This window comes from Diabrotica virgifera, chromosome 7, assembly GCF_917563875.1.
Source record: "Diabrotica virgifera virgifera chromosome 7, PGI_DIABVI_V3a".
NCBI classification, from domain to species: domain Eukaryota; kingdom Metazoa; phylum Arthropoda; class Insecta; order Coleoptera; family Chrysomelidae; genus Diabrotica; species Diabrotica virgifera.
In genome coordinates, this window is record NC_065449.1 from 134,577,468 (window position 1) to 134,602,993 (window position 25,526).

General features: G+C 37.5%; 1 protein-coding gene across 5 annotated transcripts in view; it reads right to left on the reverse strand.

The window, feature by feature from the left end:
- LOC126888763 (activated Cdc42 kinase-like) overlaps positions 1-25,526 on the reverse strand; it is a 1,045,651-nt gene that overhangs the window by 885,499 nt on the left and 134,626 nt on the right. For all 5 annotated transcript variants that reach the window (XM_050657144.1, XM_050657145.1, XM_050657142.1 and 2 more), the window contains exon 3: positions 24,077-24,434. In XM_050657144.1, coding sequence (XP_050513101.1) covers positions 24,077-24,434 — 358 coding nt within the window. The remainder of the gene's footprint in view (positions 1-24,076; positions 24,435-25,526) is intronic.

Sequence of the window (25,526 nt, forward strand, 5' to 3'; positions counted from 1 at the left end):
TCTCATCTGTAAATTAGGCTCACTAACGAAGATAGCGTATCAAGTAACGTAATTAGAATTTCCGAGAAGTATGTTTTTAAGCAAAAATATAGAATCTGAGCAGGGGTGTGAATTCATATGAATATCCTTCTCTGATTATGAAACCGATATACCAATATTATAACACAATAGTACTAACTGCCTAATAGACCGAATTGAAACAAAGGACCCCACACAAACCTTATGGAAAATAGGTCCCAGTGGATTTCGTTCATACTTTGCGAAAATACCCTTTGAAGCATCCTGATAAAAAGTTCTCATGGGCACAACTCAATCGTATGAAGAATTTTCAAGATATAGAGGCCCAAACTCGGAAAATTATAGGATTTACGGGGTATTCCAATTCCGTGAGTTACTGGTTATTTGGCAACATGTAGAAGTTTGGATCAAGGAAAAGTACTAGTAGTCTAGGATTTTTTCCTGGATATCCAATGGCGACCTTTACTTTGACCTTGACCTTCAACGGACGTCATCTTCTAGAGTTTCGAGGGTTTTAGGCATTAAATTGATATAAACAACTTACTCATGGGTTTTTGGGATCGCAAAACACGAATATGCCATCAGAATTAACCTCCGGATGAAGTGGTGGCCAGGGCCACTGCTAGGGACGTCATCCTCTAGAGTTTCGATGGTGCTTGGCATTTAATTGATGCAAATGAATTACTGGAGGGTTTTTTGAGGTCGCTAAACACGAATATGCCACAAGAACCGACTCCCGGAGCACCTGGTTTCCAAGGTATAATTTTGGATAACAGTTAAATATTTGTAACATCGCTATATTAAATAATAATACAGTAACTGAAAAATAAAAATATACTGAATGCAAGAAATATTAAAAAAAACACTCCCGCGCCGAAATAATTTTGGTAGGAAGATACGTTTAATAAATATTTCTAGCTAGCATCTAATTGATTCAAATCTAAAAATCCAATTCAAATAAACCATAGATAGGAAACAATACGCTATCTAAAATAAAAAGAACATTAGGGTTTGATATTGGGTAAATCAACGTTCGAGGGCCATCGAACGATCTATATTGGGAATATCTCTGAGAGAACATAATATACAAAATGAGGACGTGCGAAGCAGGACGAAGGTGGAAGATGTAGTTGGACGAATTGCTCAAATGAAGTGGAACTAAGTAGCACACGTGGCACGGCAAAACAACGACAGGTGGACGAGAAACATTGTACATTGGAGACGACGCAAGCACAGTCGTAGTAGAGGAAGACAAATTCCAAGTCATATCGTCTCAAATTAGACAAGTCGTATTACAAAAACGATGGTTATATGACATCAAAGCAAAAATGGGGAGAAACTGGCACCAAATAGCACAAAACAGAGAAGAATGGAGAACTCATGGGGAGGCCTTTGTCCAAATATGACACTTATTCAAACACTTGGGTCGAATCTGATGGCGTATTGGCGTAAGCGACCCCAAAAAGCCATGAGTAATCCGTTTTCATCAATTTAATGCTGAAAACCCTGGAAACTACAGAAGATGGCATGCCATAGTGCATGTTCGGTAGTATGTATGTATGCATGTTCGACAACCACAAAAATCTAAGAGTAATCCATTTGGTTCCTCCGAAACTCCAGAAGATAACCTGTCTTAGGCACCAGGTGCTCCTGTGTCTGTGCTAATCACGTATTTGTGTTCAGCAACCCCAAAAACCTATAACTAATTCGTTTGCATTAATGTAGTACCAAAGACTCTCGAAACTCCAGAAGCCCCTTTCATTGACCTTGGAAATCAGGTGCTCCGGGAGTCGGTTCTGGTGGCATATTCGTGTATAGCGACCTCAAAAACCCCTCCAGTAATTCATTTGCATCAATTAAATGCCGAAAACCATAAAAACTCTAGAAGATGACGTCCCTTGCAGAGACCCTGGCCACCATGTCATCCGGAGGGCAATTCTGATGGCATATTCGTGTTTAGCGATCCCAAAAACCCACGAGTAACCTGTTTATATCAATTGAATGCCGAAAACCCTCGAAACTCTAGAAGATGACGTCCGTTGAAGGTCAACGTCAAAGTAAAGGTCGCCATTGGATAGCCAGGAAAAAATCCTAGACTACTAGTACTTTTCCTTGATCCAAACTTCTACATGTTGCCAAATAACCAGTAACTCACGGAATTGGAATACCCCCTAAATCTTATAATTTTCCGAGTTTGGGCCTCTATATCTTGAAAATCCTTCATACGATTGAGTTGTGCCCATGAGAACTTTTTATCAGGATGCTTCAAAGAGTATTTTCCCAAAGTATGAACGAAATCCACTGGGACCTATTTTCCATAAGATTTGTGCGGAGTCCTTTTAAGGCTATGGGTACATAATTCGCAAATATTTTACGTGTATCCCTACTTTTTCTGTCTTTACACGGCAAATTACGTGTAGTAAAATTCACACTGGTATAGATATGTAAACATTACTAGAATGTCATTCTACTTGAAAATGTCATCATTAATTTAAAGAGATGGGTTTTGAATGTTCTTGGATAACTGTTATTTTTATAATTGCAAATTATTAATTCCGTTAATAAATGTGATAATTTTTTCACTAACTATGTATTCAGTGATTGTAATAATTTATTTATACAACAAAGACTAATACTCAATCGAGAAAAGAGGAAAAGTGTTAAAGTGATTTTTTAATAATACTATATTGTTATGGAACGCTTACAATTTTGAACATCTTTAACAACAAAATACTTGGATCACAGAATATATTATCCTGATGTATTCTCTGCTTGGATCTTCCACAAATAATACACAATAAATAACTTTTAATTAAGTTCACGTCTTAAATCAATTATTTATCAATAATATTTAATCAATAACTCAACATATTCCCGATGTATTGTCAAATATTTAAAATTGTCACTGATTGTCAGTGTCTGACTGACAATATATGCTGACAATATTATATTCGGCTGAGTGTGTTGTAAGACAAAGATAGATTTGGAAAATATTATCACGCCATTGTGTTAATTTTTTTCGAATCCTGAAAAAACCAATAAATATTTTTGAAAAATTTAAACGCAGAATGAAAGACTAAATTATTACCGAGGGCCGAAAGTCCCTTAGAATAAATAAAAAGTTTATTTTAAATGATATATTTGAAATTAAAAATCACACTAAATTTTCTCTTAGTTTTTCACCCCTGTAACTTATTAAAATAAAATTATAGAAGTTCTCAGGGACTTTCGGCCCTCGCTAATAACGTAATCTTTCATTCTGCGTTTAAATTTTTCAAAAACACTTATTAGTTTTCTCAGGATTTGAAAAAAATAAATCCCCATTTGAATAGCATTGCAGCCGAAAATACGTACCGATTCTCTTAATGTACATATTTAAAAACCATATACACACACACACACACACACACACACACACACACACACACACACACACACACACACACACACACACACACACACACACACACACACACACACACACACACACACACACACACACACACACACACACACACACACACACACACACACACACACACACACACACACACACACACACACACACACACACACACACACACACACACACACACACACACACACACACACACACACACACACACACACACACACACACACACACACACACACACACACACACACACACACACACACACACACACACACACACACACACACACACACACACACACACACACACACACACACACACACACACACACACACACACACACACACACACACACACACACACACACACACACACACACACACACACACACACACACACACACACACACACACACACACACACACACACACACACACACACACACACACACACACACACACACACACACACACACACACACACACACACACACACACACACACACACACACACACACACACACACACACACACACACACACACACACACACACACACACACACACACACACACACACACACACACACACACACACACACACACACACACACACACACACACACACACACACACACACACACACACACACACACACACACACACACACACACACACACACACACACACACACACACACACACACACACACACACACACACACACACACACACACACACACACACACACACACACACACACACACACACACACACACACACACACACACACACACACACACACACACACACACACACACACACACACACACACACACACACACACACACACACACACACACACACACACACACACACACACACACACACACACACACACACACACACACACACACACACACACACACACACACACACACACACACACACACACACACACACACACACACACACACACACACACACACACACACACACACACACACACACACACACACACACACACACACACACACACACACACACACACACACACACACACACACACACACACACACACACACACACACACACACACACACACACACACACACACACACACACACACACACACACACACACACACACACACACACACACACACACACACACACACACACACACACACACACACACACACACACACACACACACACACACACACACACACACACACACACACACACACACACACACACACACACACACACACACACACACACACACACACACACACACACACACACACACACACACACACACACACACACACAAACACACATAAAGTATTTCAAACTATTGGCATCATCAGCTGCAACTTGCAAAAGACGAGCTTTTACGAATCATCATCATCAACCTGTACGCGCCCATTGCTGGACATAGGTCTCCCTCAGATCGTTCCATCTGTCTGTCTTGTGCGGCATGCGTCCAATTACTAACACGCTTCAGATCGTCGGCGTCGGTTTCATCTGGTTGGTGGGCAACCTCTGCTCCGTAGTGCTTCTTGTCGTGGCCTCCACTCGACAATACGTTTTGTCCATCAGTTGTCTGATAATCTGGCGACGTGTCCTGCTCAGTTCCACTTTAACGACGCGATTCTTTCGACAGCGTCTGTTGTTTTTGTTCTATGACGTATTTCTTCGTTTGGGATTCGGATTCTCAGGGAGAGACGCCCAACACCTGGTGCTCCATAACCCTCCGAGTTACGCTTTTACGAATTCCGTTTTTCAATAACTGACATTCTAGTGTAAAGATGCTATGATCTGTGGAGGAAACAGTTTTTATCATCAAAACTCGAGAGTCCATAGACGAAGTACCATTTCCAATCATACGACTGATAGTCAACACAATAGGGATGTTCACAAAAAATTAAAGTCATTTTAAACATGTAATACGATTAAGAAACACCCTAGGAATAATTGTCTAAAATATACAGAAAATTAAAAAAGCCTGTCTATAAAAAAACTTCATTAGAAATCTAGCATTATTTTAAATGCTAGAAAACGCTTCTGGCGTCACTAGTCTTATTCGCCATGTGCAAGTACTTGGAGGGGATACGAGAAACCATCGTGTGCGAATAGCGGAGAAATCTTGCAACTTTCTTAAATAATTCATTGTCAATTGAAATTGTTAAACTGACGTATATTTCATATCTACTGTCAATGAAGAAGAATAATTTTTTGGGGCTATGGCCTTGACAACTGTCCAGTAACCAGGACCAATATGATTGGCCAATATAATTAAAAGTGTGAAAAATGTTGCCGAGCTATGAAACCAAGCGTCGCATTTCCGAACTTGCACGGTGCCAATACTCCAGCGTGCGCCACATCCACAGTGTTATTCTATACCTGTTTGACGTTAGTTCATTTTATTTTGTTCTTTTCTTGTTTTATCAGGGCTAAAGTGGAGTTTTATAGTGAATTTGTTTAGTTTAAAGTGGATAGACTGTTTCTAAGGACATATTTTGGGTGGTACAAATAAATAAAATGGAAGGTTTTAAAAAACTGATTCGCATAACCCACCTACTGTAGATGTAACAATAGTGTCTGATTTATTGTCAGCTTGTAAAAAAATAAATCAACCACAGAGTAGTGGAATGGTTATTTTAGTAAGTTACAGGGGTAAAAAAAAAGAAAAAAAAAATTAGTGTGATTTTTAATTTCAAATATTTCATTCAAAAAACTTTTTGTTTATTGGATTTTCGGCCCTCAGTAATAATGGAATATTTTATTCTGCGTTTAAATTCATCAAAAATATTCATTTAATGCATTTAAATAGCATTTCACCAAAATTTGAAGAAAATCAAGAAAATCAACATTATGAACTCATTTATCTTAAAAAATATACATTTTTAAACAGATTTATGATTGTTACGTTTTTATATACTTTATAATCTATTGAACTTAACTATATTTAAAAATTAGTGAACATCCCTATTCGAAACATTTGATTATGTCATTCCTTACTTTAAACAATACCTAGTTAGACAAGGCGGAAACGGCGGGTTCGTTGGGAAAAATATTCCCATGAGATATTTTTGCATAATCACATTCGTGAGACATCCCAGAATAAGGTTCAAGAAGTCGCCCACGTGAAAAGTGGGCCAATTTTTTTTTAACAATTTTTTTTTTATTCAAATTGCAAAAATCAATATCTTTTGCCCTGACTAATTGTTTTTAGTTTTTTTGGACCATTCTGGACAAAAAAGGTATCTTATAATTTTTCTCTAAAGTTGGTCTTTTTCGAGTTATAAGCAATTTAAAATTTGAAAAACGCGAAAATGGCCATTTTTAAGACTTAATGACTCGGTTAAAAATTATTATTATGAAAGTCAGAAAGTGACTAAATCAAAGTTTAAAGTCTCCGCTACACGATCCTGAAAAAATCTGTGTCATTAATTTACTACTAAGCTGTTATTTTTAATTTGACAATGAGCGGTTAGATCGTATTGGCGCGGTTGTAAATGTGAGTGCGAGTAAGATGCACAATTGGACTGCTGGAATGGCTTCTCTCTCGCACTCAGTATTTACAGACGACGCACACGTGCATGGTGCTTATTATTATTACTTAAAATAACAGCTTAGTAATAAAACAATGACAAAAATTTCTTCAGGATCTTGTAGGGGGGGCTTTAAACTTTGATTTAGACATATATTGACTTTCATAGTAATAACTTTTAACCAAGTTATTAAGCCTTGAAAATCGCCATTTTTCGTTTTTTTCAATTTTAAATTGCTTAAAGTCGAAAACGATCAACTTTAGAGAAAAATTATAAGAGATCATTTTTGTCCAGAATGGTCCAAAAAATTAAAGAAAAAATTGTTCGGGCCAAAAATATTGATTTCTGCAATTTGATTAAAAAAAAAAAATGTTTAAAAAAAATTGGCCCACTTTTCACGTGGGCGACTTCTTGAAGCTTATTCTGGGATGTCTCACGAATGTGATTATGCAAAAAAATCTCATGGGAATATTTTTCCCTTCGAACCCGCCGTTTTCGCCTTGTCTAAGTTGACCTGCATGGGCTACACTTGAGCAAAGTTGAGTTTTTTTAATTCAATGGCTTTGGTAAAGACCAATTAGGCGGACAATTTTTTAATTATATTTTTTTATTTTGAAAATTTACAAGAACTTTTTATAATGCTTACAAGTAGTAGTAGGGTAAAAGTTAATGTGTGTGCAATCTTCTTTTATTTGGTAATTTACAATTAAAGTGTTTATTTGAAAAACAACACTTTTCAAAAAATTAAAATTTTGGCAAATCAAGAAAAACTTCCCCGACATCTGTTGTTTTTCTAATACTATCCCAACGTTCTATTACCGCATTTATACTCAGTCCTCTTGGACAGGGAATTGTGCAGGGAAGTGGGCAGCGTGAATGTGTAAATAGCTCACTCGCGCTGCTGCTCGTCATGCTATTGCCATTGCACCTACATACCCAAAGAGTCGGTTTTTGTGGCGGAAGTCAAAAGAGAAGCAGCGCGAATACGAGTAGGTATTCACATTCAGCTACTCTCTCTCGCACTTGCCGCCGGCAAAGCGGCAAGTGAGTAAGGGAGCAAGACGATGCTGTTGTCACATTCCTTTCTTGTGAGTCGTTCGGTAATGAGTTGTGAGAACATTGGCTAGGAACTGATGTAAACACCTCACTCGCGTCGATATCATATTTCGGGCAATATTTCCGTCAACGGCAGCAGCAGTGGCAATAGCTGAGTATAAATCCGGCATATGTAGTTTAATTCCGGACACCTGAGATTTTTACACAACTGAATGTGTCAGATGGATAAAGAAACTACTATTCTATGAGAAGAATACATAAAGTCGATTTGAGAAAAATGGATATGTGTTGTTTTTCAATAGTCGAACCAATAAATCACTGAACCTCCGAAAAAAAAACGACAAGACGGATTTTAATAGAGTGGCCGTTTGCCAAAAGCTGATATGTCCACTTTCGATATTTTTCAGAAGAGCAAATTCAAATGTCCACGATGTCCATAAAATCACAGTTTTAGAAATATCATACATATTTGGTTTTGAGTTTAATGTTGTTCTGAAGCTATTTTCTTGTGGCATTTTTACAATTTTAACTATTTATGGGAAATAAGCCACAATATTATTAAAAAATGATTTTTATTAACGTTTCGACGCCCAAATCGGGTGCCGTTGTCAAAATACAAAATACTATTAACATAAACAAAAATGTTGTTGCTTAGTAAAAAAATTCTTCTAATAATTTATTTAATTTGACTCATTTATATCGGCAATTCAGATACATATGATACATTTTAAAGTAGAAGACTTTAAAATGATATTGCCAATATGGGCGTCGAAACGTTAATAAAAATCATTTTTTAATAATATTGTGGCTTATTTCCCATAAATAGTTAAAATTTGAGTTTAATGTTTATACAGCTATTTATGTTAGTTGACATAATTTTCGGCAAATTCATTAAAAAATTAGTCAAAAATCATTACTCCGGGGTATGAGGCGCAGAACCCTCCGGATATGGGGAGGTCCGGATATGACAGGTCCGGATATGGCAGGTTGTACTGTATTACAAAAACGAGTCGGTACCGCCATTAAGAAGAACAAAAAATACACTTTCTTCAAATAAACTTTTTTATCCCATGCCGATATTTTTTATCACATTGGAATTACTAAAAATAGATTATCTATAACAAAGAGGTATTGAATGTTGTGTGTGTGTATGCTCCTCAAACAGGTCTGGGTGAGAATGAAAGAAGAGCTTTCTATGACCAATTAGGAGACGTACTGAGTGATATTCCAGCAGAGGAGAAAGTTATAATAGGAGGTGATTTCAATGCACATGTGGGCCAAGCCAAGACAGGATATGAAACAATACATGGGGGATTAGGTTTTGGAACTAGAAATGAAGCTGGAGATGACATGCTAGAATTAGCAACATCATTGGATATGGCGATTGTTAACACATTCTTTAAAAAGAGAGAAACTCAACTTATTACCTACAAAAGTGGACAACATCAATCCCAAATAGACTACTTCATGATAAGGAAAGAAGACATACGTGAATGCAAGGACTGCAAGGTAATAGTTAGTGAGACAGTAAGTCAACAACATAAGCTGCTTGTTCTGGATATCGAAGTAAAAAGCGAAACTAAACAAAAATATCGGAGAGGACCACAAAAAATCAAGTGGTGGATGCTAAAAGATGAGAAGGAAGGTCTATTCAGGGAAAGAATAGTAGAAAAAATATGTTGGAACATGAAAGGAAGCCCTAACACAATTTGGAGAAAAACGGCCAATATTATTAGAGAGACGGCTATTGAAATACTTGGGAAAACGTCAGGAAAGAAGTTCGAGGATAAAGAGACTTGGTGGTGGTCAAATGAAGTACCAGGAAAAATAAAAGAGAAGGGAAAATTATATAAAAAGTGGTAAGAAACCAGATCGGACATAGATCTTCAAAACTATATAGTCGCCAAAAAGGAAGCGAAAGTAGCAGTAGCAAAAGCTAAAGCAGAAGCGTATTCAAACTTATACGATCAACTTGATACCAGGGAAGGCGAAGCAAAGATATATAAAATAGCCAAACAGAGAGCAAAGAAAGCAAGAGATTTTAATCAGATTAGATGTATCCGAGATGAAAATAATAAAATACTAATTCACGAAAAGGATGTCAAAAAGAGATGGAGAAAGTATTTTGACAGTTTATTAAATGAAGAATTTGACAGACAGCCTGTGGAGTTAACGGAGACAGTAACAGCAATGGTTACCAGAATAACAAACGAGGAAGTGGCTCAAGCGCTTCAAAAAATAAAGAAAGGAAAAGCAGTCGGACCAGATGATATTCCTGAGGAAGTATGGAGAGCATTGGGAGAGACAGGAATAAGTTAGCTAGCAGGTCTATTTAATAGAATTATGGAAGTTGGACAAATGCCAGACGAATGGAGAAGCAGTATATTAGTACCTATCTACAAAAACAAGGGAGACATACAACAAAGCACAAACTACAGGGCTATAAAACTACTTAGCCACACCATGAAAATATGGGAGAGAATAATTGATAGACGGATACGTGAAGAAACCGAAATATCCGATAATCAATTTGGCTTTATGCAGGGCAGATCAACAACAGATGCAATTTTCATTGTAAGGCAACTGATGGAAAAATACAGGAATAAAAAGACCAACGCTCATATGGTACTCATTGATCTTGAGAAAGATCGAGTTCCTCGAGAGATTCTGTGGTGGGCACTCAATAAGAAAGGAGTCCCTGGCGAATATGTAAAGATTGTGAGAGATATGTATGAGGGAGTAACGACTAGCGTTAGGACAGGTGTGGGAGAGACTGATAAATTTCAGGTGAAAGTAGGATTGCACCAAGGATCGGTGCTTAGTCCTTATTTATTCTCATTAGTTTTGGACCAGATAACAGCGAAACTACAGGGTAGTATTCCATGGTGCCTAATGTATGCTGATGATGTAGTGTTAATAGGAAATAGTGAAAGAGACTTAGAACAAAAACTGGAACAGTGGAGATAAGCTCTGGAGGAAAAAGGTTTAAAACTTAGTAGGACAAAAACAGAGTATTTGGAATGTTCATTTAAAGATGGAGTTACTACAAATAAAATGGTATCTTTGGATGGTGAAATGATTGTGAAAAGCCATAGTTTTAAGTACCTAGGATCGGTATTACAGAGTAATGGAGAAATAGATGGAGATGCATGCAGTAGAATTAGGGCTGGATGGATGAAGTGGAAAGAAGCGAGTGGTGTGCTATGTGACAGAAAAATTCCAATGAAACTGAAGGGAAAATTCTATAAAACAGCCATAAGACCGGCTATGATGCACGGAACTGAATGTTGGGCAGTGAAAAAGAACGAGGAACAACGAATGCATGTGGCGGAAATGAGAATGCTTAGATGGATGAGTGGAGTGACAAAGAAGGATAAAATTAGAAATGAGTATATTAGGGGAAGTCTAGGTGTGGCACCAATTGATGCCAAAATGAGAGAGCATAGGTTAAGATGGTTTGGTCATGTTCAACGTCGAGACGTTAATCACCCAATACGAAGAATAGCTGAAGTGCAGATTCCTGGAAGGAGTAGGAGAGGAAGACCAAAGAAGACCTGGGGGGAGACGATAAGGCAGGACATGTTGGTAAAGGGGATTAACATTGATATGACCCAAGATAGAATTGTGTGGAGAAATGCAATTAGGGAAGCCGACCCCGCATAGGGATAAGGCAAAAAGAATGATGAGATTATCTATAACAAAAAAATCGAACTTGACTGATTGTTACCTCGTTTTTGATGGTATACTGTCCCTGTCACTGTTGTACTGCCGACGCACTATTGCCGCACCGTTTAAAGTCCGCAGAGCTTTCGAAAAAAAATTGATAAAGCGCTGATGTAGCCATCTAAGCTCGCTACAGATTATGGACGATTCGCGATGCGCAATTCGCCATTCGCGGGCAGTGCACGCATAGTGTGTAGGGTCTTGTTCGTTGCGTGATTCGCGATTCGTGATACGCGATTCGCGGTCAGTGCACGAATAGTGTGTAGGATCTTTTGCGTTAAAAATCGATTCGTAAACAACCTGATTCCTGTGTGCACAGTAATTCGCTCTTGTGAGCGGTAAATTAACGAATATCAAAGGCTGTGCATCAACACAAATCGGTTATTCGCCGAAATTCGGGATGTGTGCACAGTTAATGCGTCCATCGGCTACGTTAATAATTTAAAATGACCACACGTTCAGATTTTGGCGGGACAGTCCCGTTTTTTAGTGGAATGTCACGCGTTTCGCAGCTTTTTAAAAATGTTCCGCTTTTTAGAAAATTTCTTATTTTAAATGTACTGTCAGAATATATTACCTATTATTTATTAAGTATTATGGTGTATATAAAGAAATAAAAAGTACATAAAAACACATACAATTCACAGAGTAAACTAAATTAGACAATGTACCGAGTTAAGATTTACTCGGTGGTGTTTTATGGTACGGTGTAATAAATGCAATGCTGAATGTTCGGTCTCATATGGTGAAAAAACGATATTACTAAACATCTAGCGACAAAGAGGTACAAAATAATTTTTTAATGAAGCCTCTTCTTCGTTTAAGATGGAACAATTTTTTCGAAGTGCTAGCAAACACTGCTAGCATTAGCGAAAGGACTATTTGATTTCCATGCCATAATCAAAGTTTCAGATTAACGAATTATACGTCGCAAATGATCAAAACAAAAGTACCGGACGCTAAGGGGTGTGTGGTTCAATACCAACAAAAAAAATAATTAAGTCAAATAGGACACCACGAGAGCTCAAGTGCGTGCGCAGACAATAATATAAACAAAGAAAGTGAATCTATTTCCAACGTTTAACCCCCCTTAGACGCAGTTTACAAAAATACAGTAAGTGTAAATATTAAACTAGTATGTGTAACTATTAAACATAATAAACCACAATTAATCTTTAAGTACTTTCTAAATTATGTATAAATTTTAAAATGACAAAAAAATCCGCCAATAATGTAATAAAAAACTATATAGGTATCCCATAACAAAAATAGACGGCTCTCAATCTTCCGTCAAGAATAAATATCGATCCATACCTCGAATTTTCATGCAAATAGATATACTTCACCGCGTTACTTCCTAGTTATAGGACAGTGTGCCTCCAATCTGAAAGTACCATTCGTATATCAACTGCGACTTAAGTAGATAGTGACTCCAAAAACACGATGTACCGGTGTACATAGACTTGTATTAAAATGTTGAACAAGCAACAACTTTGAATGTATGGCAACTTATGAAAATATGAATAGCTTTCTTCTAGAGATGGGATAAAAAAAACTACAACTTTTTAATTACTTAAAAAAAAACGAAATGTTCTAACACTCACCCTTTTTAGCCAGGTTAGGGGTTTAAAATATTCCAAATTGGACTCGTGATTAAAGGCCAATTTCTTGATTTAAATGCGACTCCGGGTAGACACGTGCACGCAGTAAATCCGCTTTTTTTAGCGAAATTGTGGATATTCCCAAAAAATCCTTCCACGAAGGCGGCAAATCCCCTTGAACATCCACACAGTTTGTACTAGACCAGATCCCACATGGAACAGCAGCAAAAAAACAAAATGCCGTTTTTTTTAAACTAGCACTAACTTTTCGGTACCACGGTCCAACCCAAAATCACGTTTTCTCCGTTGTGTTCCGGAACGTTTGACAAACTTGACACACGGAGGTCACCGAATAATACCGAAATTCAAACATTTAAATTTTGTGATCCTAAATATTCCAAGATATCTCTAAAGAACGATCTATATTAGTTTCTTCGCAAAAGTGGACACTTTCCCTTAACTTCAGAAAAATTTGATAGGCATTACCCCTATGTAAAAATTACTAAGGTTTCATTTTCACCACCTTGATTATAATGTCAATTATAATTAAAATAGGCAATCGATTTAACATGTCAAGAATTGTTTAAATTATTGAAAATAGAGGTGGGACTTCCTACTTCAAATTTGGAACGTAACAGCACCCCCCTTTCCCAGAGGAAAATTTACGAGGAAAAACTAGACGAAGAAAATTTTTCCTCGCGCTAGCGACACACTACCTAACCTCCAAGAGAAGTCCACAGCACAGTCATCATCCACACCATCCTCACCACGCGCAAGGACTTGAACAGCCAAAACATACCAATCTCAAACCACAAGCACAACAGAGCAACTTACTTACAACACTTACTCCACTTCCACACAACAGTCATCTCTCATCGTATGGGATCAAGTAGAACAGTTTCAAATTCCAACGTCAATCTGACAACACTGTTTAGGTCGGTTACTGGCTATTACCCTTATTCGCGTCATCTTAGCTCTGGGTCATCGCTAATACTTCACTTCACCTCGTACTAACATGAGTCCATAAGAAATTCTCCACCATTCCACTCTTACTGATACTGCGAGAAACATCTATCGAAACAGTAGTCTAATCCCAATTGTTCATTAAGATAAAAATGAAATAGGTCTTTCAGAATTTAAATCCGTATACAACGAAATTTAGTGAGTCATCCAAAAGCTAAGCTAGTATCAAACAAGATTCACCAAAATAAAACATAATTATGTGGCTTCGAGAAAATCCTAATTTAATAGAATGGCTTACTAACATCCAAACAAATCCCAACGCCATAGTCTCGAAGACAACATATTTCTGACCAAACCTAAATGACATTCAAACCCATAAATCAAAAGAAATTACGGCTACCACTACCCTACAACTTCGTATTGGCTACCTAACACCTAAAAAAAAAAAAACGAAACGGTTGACCAACCAAATACATTCAAACAACCGATCACAGCCAATACTTAGTCATCCTTCACGGACACAACAAAAAAAATACAACCTATTTCAGAACACTAACTCTATAAGTCTACTTAGACCAGACAAAACTTTTGCTAGTCCGTTCTACTCCGATCTAAATCCTATCGGGATCATCGGTCGGGTTACTAACCCTTAAATCCTTAACATTCCAAATACCTTGATCCTTGCCATTTTCATCCTCTAAACTATATGTTAAGGTGGAAACTTTCTTCTTCACGAAGTAAGGTCCTACCCATCTAGGAGCTAACTTTTTCGTGAAATAATTAGCGGCATCTGACAACACAAAATTTCTCCGCCACACTAACTGATGGGGCTGAAATTCCTCTGGACGTCTCCGTAGATTATAAGTCTTCTCACACTTAGCCGAAGCTTTATCTAAACGTTTTCTAACATCAGCAAACAACTCCTGGAGTCCACGTGATCGGTCATATCTCACTCTAGTTACTTCGTCTTCCGGGTCTCCGAGTTTGTCCTTCCGGGAAAAATCTCGTCCATCCACTACCATCTTCCGACCGAAATTTTTGAAGTAGGGATCTTGACCAGTCGACTCGTGGTATGCAGTGCGGGTAGCACATGCTAGTTTGGCCAAATTTTCATCCCACTTCCTATGGTTATCAGCTATATAAGTTGCCATCATTGTCTTAAGGGTTCGGTTATATCGTTCAGATGGATTGCACTATGGATGATACAACGCATTATAAGGAACTGAGACACCATAGGTTTCCATAAATTTCTTGAAAATACCCGAAGTATGCTGGACACCATTATCACATAGTAACAGACGTGGAACTCCAAATACGAGGAAAACTATGCATGGCACAAAGTGAGCAACGTCCAACGTAACGAGACACATCACTCCGCAATTTCGGCCAAAAATACTTCTCGTTAATACGCTTATAATTTTTCAGGATCCCCATATGACCTGCTAAAGGGCTATCATGACACAACTTCAGCACTTCCAATCGCTGACCCTTAGGAACGACCTCCTTCCAATTGTCCACTTCCTCGACCAAAAATCCATGACTGGGACGGATATATTTATACAGCTTGCCACCAGACATTCTCCACTGAGGATACTTCAAGGGATTAGACTCGATTATTCTACAAAGATTATCATACCAACTGTCACCACTAGGAGGCGGTACAACCTCTTCAACCATATCAAGCACAGCAACTGACCGAGATAACAAATCCGGGACAACATGTTCTTTTCCTTTACGATGCACAATCTTAAAGTCATATTGTTGCAACCTTACCGCCCATCGAGCTAATCTTCCAGTAGGATCCTTCAAATTTTGGAGCCATACAAGGGATGCGTGATCAGTCACGACCGTAAACGGCACACCCTCCAGGTAAGGACGCAGTTTTTCGACTGCCCATAACACAGCTAAACATTCCCGTTCCGTGGTGGAAAAATTTCTCTCTTGACGCGTTAATGATCTGCTCAGGAAACTAATTACTTTGTCACCATCCGGGCCTGGTTGCAATAACACGGCACCCACTCCATATCCTGAGGTATCACATTGGACAACAAAAGGCAAATTGTAGTCAGAACAATTAAGTATCGCGGCGGAAACTAGACATTCTTTTATTCTCTGAAAAGATTCTTCACAATCCGGGGTCCAATTGAATTTTCTTCCTTTCTTCAATATCGCTGTAATTGGAGCTAGTAGTGTCGCAAAGGAAGGAATAAACCTTCGATACCAGGAAAATGTGCCTATGATGCTACGGACTTCCTTAACAGATGTGGGTGATGGGATGCGTAGCATAGCCTTGACCTTATCACCATCAACATGTAGTCCATTCCTATCTACCACATGACCCAAATACTTTAGTTCCGGTCTACAAAATTGACATTTATCCCAGCTAACGGTTAACTTAGCTTCTCTCAAGCGTCTAAACACTTCCTCTAAGATCCTTACATGTTCTTCAGAAGACTCTGTCACGATAACCACGTCATCCAAGTAAGTAAAGACATAGGGTTCCAACTCCGGATCGAGGACACGATCTATCAACCTCTGCCATGTAGCCGGGGCATTATGTAATCCAAAAGGCATCCTACAAAACTGAAAAAGACCTCGTCCAGGAACCGTAAAAGCAGTATAAGGCCTGGAAGCCTTAGCAACAGGTACCTGCCAATACGCCGACTTAATGTCTATGGTGGAAAGATAATGCGCGTTCTTTAATTTATTCAAGATATTAGAGGTGTACGGTAATGGGTAGCCATCCCTCTCTGTTACGGCATTAAGCTTTCGATAGTCTATGCAGAACCTCCATTTTGGTGCTTCACCTTCTGGAACCTTTTTCTTCACCAATAGAATTGGCGACGACCAAGCACTATTCGATCGTTCCACTACTCCTTTTGCCAACATATCTTCTAGTTCCTTATCAATATGGCTCTGGATTACTGGGGATACAGGGTAGTAACGTTGTTTTATGGGTGCAGATTTGCAAACAATCACATGCTCAGTGACATCTGTACAACCAAGAGAAGTGCCCATTAGTTCACGACTTCTATTAATAATTTCATCCAATCGCGACTTCTCTGCATGCGTCAAAATAGTTTGACCTCGGAGATGATCCACTGCACCTACCATCGCGGGACCGTCCGAAAAATACCATTTGTTATGCCTCAAGTAAGGAACGATACCCATAACTCGCCAAAAATCAGATCCTAAAATCAGAATAACTAATACTGGCAAGACACGCAGTCGATCTCTAACCATGAAAGGTACTAAACATTCTCCCAACGCTTCACACATCTGACCATTCGCTACTCTACAAACGGTCTTCTTCGAAGTATCCGACTCTAAACCCAAGTTTTGTAAAAATTTCCAACCAGTTCTTCCTACAATGGTCTTTGAAGCACCAGAATCCAATAATCCCAAAATTTCCTTTCCTAAGACTATAACTATCAAATATGGACGTTCATCTCCTTCTGAATGATGTAAAATAAAATCTAAAATAGGACGTAGGTTGGTCGAGTCAACGTCGGCAACACCTCTTCGACCAGTTAGGTGCGCTTCCGTCCGTTTCCCGAGTTACACGAAGGACAAGTTCTGACTGTAAACTCTTCTTTCTTACACTTAAAACAGTGAACAGCCTCCTTCTTCATTAGACACCCTACTGCCTTGTGACCTGGCTGATTACAACGATAACAGACTAAAGTCCTAAACCTTCCTCTAGAGGACTCCGATTCGGATGAAGCAACAGGACCCTCACCAACACTGCTACAACTTTCAGCATCCACACTGATATAAGCTAGGTTATTTTCCAAAGTATTCATTTTCCTACTATTCGGTTCAACATAGTTCCTAATACAATCACGTCTCTCCTCCATACTGCGACATAGAACACGAAGTTCCTCCAACGTAGATGGCAACGGATCACGTAATCTATCCTGATAGAACGGGTGCAAATTCCTAATAACTATTGACAATTTAACTTCCTCTGGAACATGACAACGCAAGCGATTAAAGCAACTATTCATTATTGCTAAGTAGACTCCTATAGTCTCAGACGAATGCTGACTTCTCCTCTCTCTCGCTTCTTCTCCTCCGAAGCTCTTCAAAAAGCGCTTCACTATGGTGAGCTGACAGGTACTCCCTACGGAACTCTTCAACTAATTCAGCTTAACTCCCTACACGTAGACGAACATCTTTATAAAACTGATAGACTTTATCCGAAAATAAATCTATACCTGATTCCAAAAGTATACTATCTGGTACGTGACGAGCGAGACTCAATTCATTCACCATCTCAAAAAATGCAGAAATCGACATACCCCTAGCAGAACCTGAAAACCTTTCTATTCCCCACTTATGAGGAAGTATCATCCCTGAAGAAGAACTTGAGACAGACCCTGAAAGAACAGGATTAACAGCCTGTGGCACCGCTCCAGGAGAAGAAGCATGAGCTTGTCCTACTCCTGCCTGAAAAGACTGATTCAAGACCGAAATCACATCGAGCGCTGCTGGTACCGAGCCAGATCCGGTTGGATGCTGCTTATCATGTAAATCTTGTGACAACTTCAAAATCTCAGTCAAAAAGTCTGACTTAACAACCTGGGCTGCGTCGGCATCATCACCTGTTGGTAATACCATAAGATCGATCCTCCCCAAGACATGGTTAATCTGTGTCCGCAATCTCAAGGACTCAGCACAAGTAGGAGGTCCGGCAAACTTTCCAACAGCCGTAGTCAGCTCCGCAAGTTTAGCCTGGATTACCGTTTTGTCCTGTACAAAGGTGAATGGGTGCTCAGGATATCTAAAGCTTTCATTTGCTGCCTCACGACTAAGTGCATCAGACAGACTAGACCTCATAGACTCAACAGTGCCAGTAGATACTCCACGAATTTTGAGTTCATATTCGTTCCTCTTTCCTTAAGTAGTTGGGTACAAGTTTTCGCACCATCTTGCAAAAGTTCAAAATTCAAAAAAAAATGTATCAACCAAAAGGAGCAATTATTTAAATAAAAACAAGATATCAGTAAAAATATTAAAACACAGGTACAGTTTACTTTATTAATGGGAGCAAAATAAAAATCAAAAAATAGTCGCCTTTTCACAAAAGATTTTCAAAATTTCATTGTTCCAGAACAAGTTACAAGTCACAATACAATCTCAAAAAAAATTTGTGTTCACTAACACAAGTAAGTTAAACCACAATGTAGAACTTCGAAGTCCAACTGCTGTAAAAAAATAAATTTGAACTCCAACTGAAGTAGAAATATTTCAAAGTCCAAATATCCAAAAGTTCTTCTAAGTTCCACAATAGCACTTCAAAGTATTTTTTTTAAGTTCCGTTTTCGGCTTCTTCCAACTTTATGTTACACAAAAAAACTAGTAAGCACTTATCTGCATACACTTCCACTAAACACGAAGTTCTAAGACTACTACTCAGCGCAAAGCCAGTGGTAAAGTAAATAAATCAAAGTTTATAAAATATGTCAAAATGACAGCTGAATCTCAAAACAAAAAAAAAACAAATGTGACTCAGGCCAATAACAATGAAACTCGACTATAACTAAAGTCAATAAATAAAGGCCAAATACAAGAGGCTGACAAAAACGTTAATTAATTAGGCCCCACGTTGGGCGCCAAAATAATGTGGCGTACAGAACCGAATCTATATAAAAAAAGTAACAAAATGTACCACATATAAATCAGACGTACACCCCGAGAGAAAATTACTATACGGTGACAGTCTGGGAATGCTCGCGGCTAGACAAAACAGTGGAGATGGTCGTGCGGTCCACAAAATAAAAATAATCTGAAGTTATATAAGGGGCGCCAGGTAAATTGGCCCACAGCCTTCCCTACGTTACTATTTAATAAACCACCAACTTACCAATGGGTTTACTACCAAAATACTAAGTATAGTATACAACCTGAATAAATAAAAAAAAGATAAATGAAATTGTCTGAGATTAGCAATTATTCAATTTTAATAAATATATTCTCCAGATATTTGAAAACAATTACATATTACAATTATTTTATTTAACTTTACCATAGGTTTAATAAAAAAATAATATAAAAATGCGGCTTCTACTTGCCTAACAAAAATGCATATGTTATTTCTATTTAATTGCACCGTAAAAGGTAAGACTTATCAAAAGTACCGGACGCTAAGGGGTGTGTGGTTCAATACCAACAAAAAAAAATAATTAAGCCAAATAGGACACCACGAGAGCTCAAGTGCGTGCGCAGACAATAATATAAACAAAGAAAGTGAATCTATTTCCAACGTTTAACCCCCCTTAGAGGCAGTTTACAAAAATACAGTAAGTGTAAATATTAAACTAGTATGTGTAACTATTAAACATAATAAACCACAATTAATCTTTAAGTACTTTCTAAATTATGTATAAATTTTAAAATGACAAAAAAATCCGCCAATAATGTAATAAAAAACTATATAGGTATCCCATAACAAAAATAGACGGCTCTAAATCTTCCGTCAAGAATAAATATCGATCCATACCTCGAATTTTCATGCAAATAGATAGCGACTTAAGTAGATAGTGACTCCAAAAACACGATGTACCGGTGTACATAGACTTGTATTAAAATGTTGAACAAGTTGGAAATTACAGCCTGACAGGAGCAAAAAAGAACCCTGAAGCAAGAAAACACTAATTACCATACATGATTAAAATAATTATTTGGAAATAAAGATATTGATTTTAACAATTTGTTTATCTGCCTTTTGGCAATAATTTAGAAAAACTTGTAAAAGTAAAAAAAACCTTGCAACAACTTTGAATGTATGGCAACTTATGAAAATATGAATAGCTTTCTTCTAGAGATGGGATAAAAAAAAACTACAACTTTTTAATTAATTAAAAAAAAACGAAATGTTCTAACACTCACCCTTTTTAGCCAGGTTAGGGGTTTAAAATATTCCAAATTGGACTCGTGATTCAAGGCTAATTTCTTGATTTAAATGCGACTCCGGGTAGACACGTGCACGCAGTAAATCCGCTTTTTTTAGCGAAATTGTGGATATTCCTAAAAATCCTTCCACGAAGGCGGCAAATCCCCTTGAACATCCACACAGTTTGTACTAGACCAGATTCCACATGGAACAGCAGCAAAAAAACAAAATGCCGTTTTTTTTTAAACTAGCACTAACTTTTCGGTACCACGGTCCAACCCAAAATCACGTTTTCTCCGTTGTGTTCTGGAACGTTTGACAAACTTGACACAGGGAGGTCACCGAATAATACCGAAATTCAAACATTTAAATTTTGTGATCCTAAATATTCCAAGATATCTCTAGGAAGAACGATCTAAATTAGTTTCTTCGCAAAAGTGGACATTTTCCCTTAACTTCAGAAAAATTTGATAGGCATTACCCCTATGTAAAAATTACTAAGGTTTCATTTTCACCACCTTGATTATAATGTCAATTATAATTAAAATATGCAACCGATTTAACGTGTCAAGAATTGTTTAAATTATTGAAAATAGAGGTGGGACTTCCTACTTCAAATTTGGAACGTAACAAAGTGGCCCCGACGACAAAAAATTTGGATATGCAAGGACAAAAACCGAAGCAGTTTCACCGAAACCGAAACCGAAGTTTTTTCACCATATTCGTTTTCACGATATGGTGCCTTATCGTGAAATGGGCGTTTTCACCATTTATATTCTGATGCTCCCCAACCACAAAGATTTAAAAAAATTTCCGACAATTGTTAGATTTTGTTTCACTGCCGGATCAAACTTCAAAAATAAATTCTTGACTCAATGAGTACTATTTTAAAAAATAATAATTTGAACAATAAAATTATTGCTTATTGTGCGGGTAAAACTATCGCAAATTTTGGTGGAACAGCTAGGAGAGGCATCAATAATGTTTTTTCGAAACTTGACGAACATTTGAACCAAAACAATATTGGAGTAGGTTGTGCGGCGCACATTCTACATAATACTTTTCAAACAGCACCTGACGTACCTGCTTCCAGTTGATGTTGAAAATAATATACTGTGCGTGTTAAAAGGTTGAAGGATTTTTGTGAAAGCGCAGAAATCGAATATAAAAGAATTCTTGGTGACAGCAAAACAGGCTCTTTTGCCAGCTGTAGAAAATATTTAAAGAACTGTCCAAGTATATTGCAGCTCTTTTTTGAAAATGGCTTAGCACAAATTTGGCTACAGTTCATACACCAAGCTACATTATTTCACATTGCTGTGAAAAAAGTTGCAAAAATTTCAATTACAGAAGGGTTAAAAATGAAATCAATACTTACGAGAGAGAATAATTGATAACGATTACTTTCCTTTAATTATTCGAAAAGACATCACTAGGTTGGAAGGACGAAAAGTCCCATTAAACTACTTGAAATATCTTGAAGAATGGGATTCAATTCAAAAATATTAAAAATTTTTATTGGGTGAGATTAAAAAATGAGATTTCATGGAAATGAAATGAAAATGTGGAAAGATCTTTTGAATTTAAAATTTTTATTGAAAAATCCTTTGTAAAAGGTATAAATTTTTTTATTAAAATCCCTTCACATCGTAACAATCAGTTGCCGCAACAATCAGTTGTCATCTAACTGCTGTCATGTAGAGACAAAACAACTCACTTTATATTCCACGTTATGAGAACGTCATTACCTACGAGCATAATTCCTATAAATTTTTCCATCCAATGGAATTTCAAGCAAATATGCATTTATAACATAACTATAAAACATGATAAAAAATATTCTAACAGCGCAGTCCGTGGGAATGAGAAGACGGGGTAGACCAAAGCTGATGTGGATGGACGGGCTAACACAAGATGCCGAGAAGATCGGAGTCGGCAACTGGAAAATGCAAGCAAGGGACAGAACAGAATGGCGTAGAAAGCTTGAGAAGGTCGAGATCCTCTAAGGGCTGTAGCACCAAGGTAATGATGATAACATAACTATAAATATATCATTTAAAGGGTTCTCACCCTCGTATTTCTTGGTGGCTCAGCTAGCATTCAACATGTTTATTTTTTAATACTGATAATGATTTTTTAAGAAAATCGAAAACGTTCTCAAATCCCTTAAAGGGATTTTAATAAAAATCTTTATACCTTTTACAAAGGATTTTTCAAAAAAATATAAACACCAAATACATTTTTACTAAATTACTATGAACTACAACGAACTGGACGACTCACGCATCGCGTATCACGAATCATGCATAGTGTGTAGCGAGGTAATTCACGAATTACTACGAACTACGACGAACCACGCATCGCGCATCACGATCACGAATCGCGAATCATGCATAATGTGTAGCGAGCTTAAAGCTCGCTACAAGTTCTCGAGAGCTCAATAAGTTCTTGTTTGGTGTAGAATTTTTCAGCCTGGGGTTCCACAGATTATATTCGTACAATTAGAAAAGCTGTCGATTCATACAAAAAATTCTTACATGTAAATTAATAGTTAAGTATGAATAAATAATATAATAACAATAGTGGATAGTGATAAACATAATAGGCCGTTCAGGGGGTCGTTTGTCTCAAAGAGAAAAAGCAAAGCCGAAAATAGAAAATCTATTTGATAGTTTAAAACACATGTTGTTTTAAATTGAGGCTAGTTCAAACCGGTTCGCGGAGAAGTTTAGTTTTTCACTTAGAACAGAAAATTGCCTAATTAGATGTTGAGCTTCACGTTGTTCAACGATAAATGCTAATAAAGAGATGGTAGATATATACAAGAATTATTTAAATTTTATGTCTTACCTGTATTCGTTCACCTTCATTGCACCAAACTCCCTGTTGAACAACTCCGAATTCTCCCATTCCCAGTTCCTTATTAATTGTGATACTTGAAGAAGGTATAATATGTTTGCTAGAAACTCTAGGTGCTTTAGAAAGAGTTAAAGAATCAGTACTACCCAGGAGAGACGCGTCATTAACAGCGTTCTCTTGTTTCCTATGGGTTAACAATTTCTTAAATTTTGAAAGATAGTTATGAGGAAAGTGTTTCTCATAATATTTTCTAAGTCTGCGCATCTCCGGCTTTGACATACCTATTTCTATCAGATCTCCTTCCGTTGTAAATTTTAATTGTGAAGGATGGGTAATCTTTAGGGTATTTCTAAAACAAAATAAATTTTTATTGGTGGTTTAATAAACGAATGAAGATTAAATTTTATATATTCCTATGATCTAAGGCCAATGATTCACGGATAGGGGTCGACAAGACAAGAATTCTTGTCTTGACAACAAGTTCTTGTCTTGACGTTTTCTGGACATTTTATATCTTGTCTTGGCTCAAGATCTTGAAATTTCTTGATTACCCGGTCGGGTGATTCCACGGCGAACTTTTATTGCGTTGCGTGCTAGCACGGCCCTCCCTGCCACTGGGGAGAGTTCCTGATCTGCATTGGTTTCCTGACGAACCCAAAATTGATGTGTAGTTGCATGCTTACAATAAGCATTTTGTATGTTTCGCACATATTCTAAGCTTCGAAAGGATTTTTATTATTTGGAGGATGAGATCGAAGTAGAAAATGCTATAAATGCTACTATTTTAGATTTTAACTGTCCTGTAAGTAAAATTAAATATCTTGTAAAAAAAATCAAAAACTCAGGGCACATGCAACTTAAACTTAACATTGCTTGCGAGGCCATAAATTGTAAGATGACTATGCCAGAACTAGATGTGCCTACAAGATGGCATTCAACTTTCGAGATGCTAACATGAGGCTTTAGTGTAAAACATGCTTAAAACTACACTCATGCAAAAAAAATCGATCCACTAAAAATTTGGTCATTTTTGAAGTTTCGAATTTAATAAAACCTATTGTTCGATTTAAGTGATTTTTTTACCACGTTATAGCCTCATTCATTTACAATATCGCTGTAATAATATTGTTGCTAGACAGTCAAACTGTCATTGTACACCGGGTGTACGAATCAAACTGTGCCTTTTTCTCAAAGTTCGCATCACCCTGTGGACTATTCTGGCATTTATAAAATACTGAAATTAAAACCTAACCTTTGCCCCAGGTTTTCTTAACATTTTGTCTTTCGATTCATTCGCTTATATTGGATAATGAAAAAGTTAGGTACTTTAACAACTGGCCATGTTCGTCATCAGTACAGGGTGTTTCTAAATAAGTGTGACAAACTTTATGGGGTAATTTTACATGACGATTTATTTATTGCTTTAAAACCAGTTGAGATA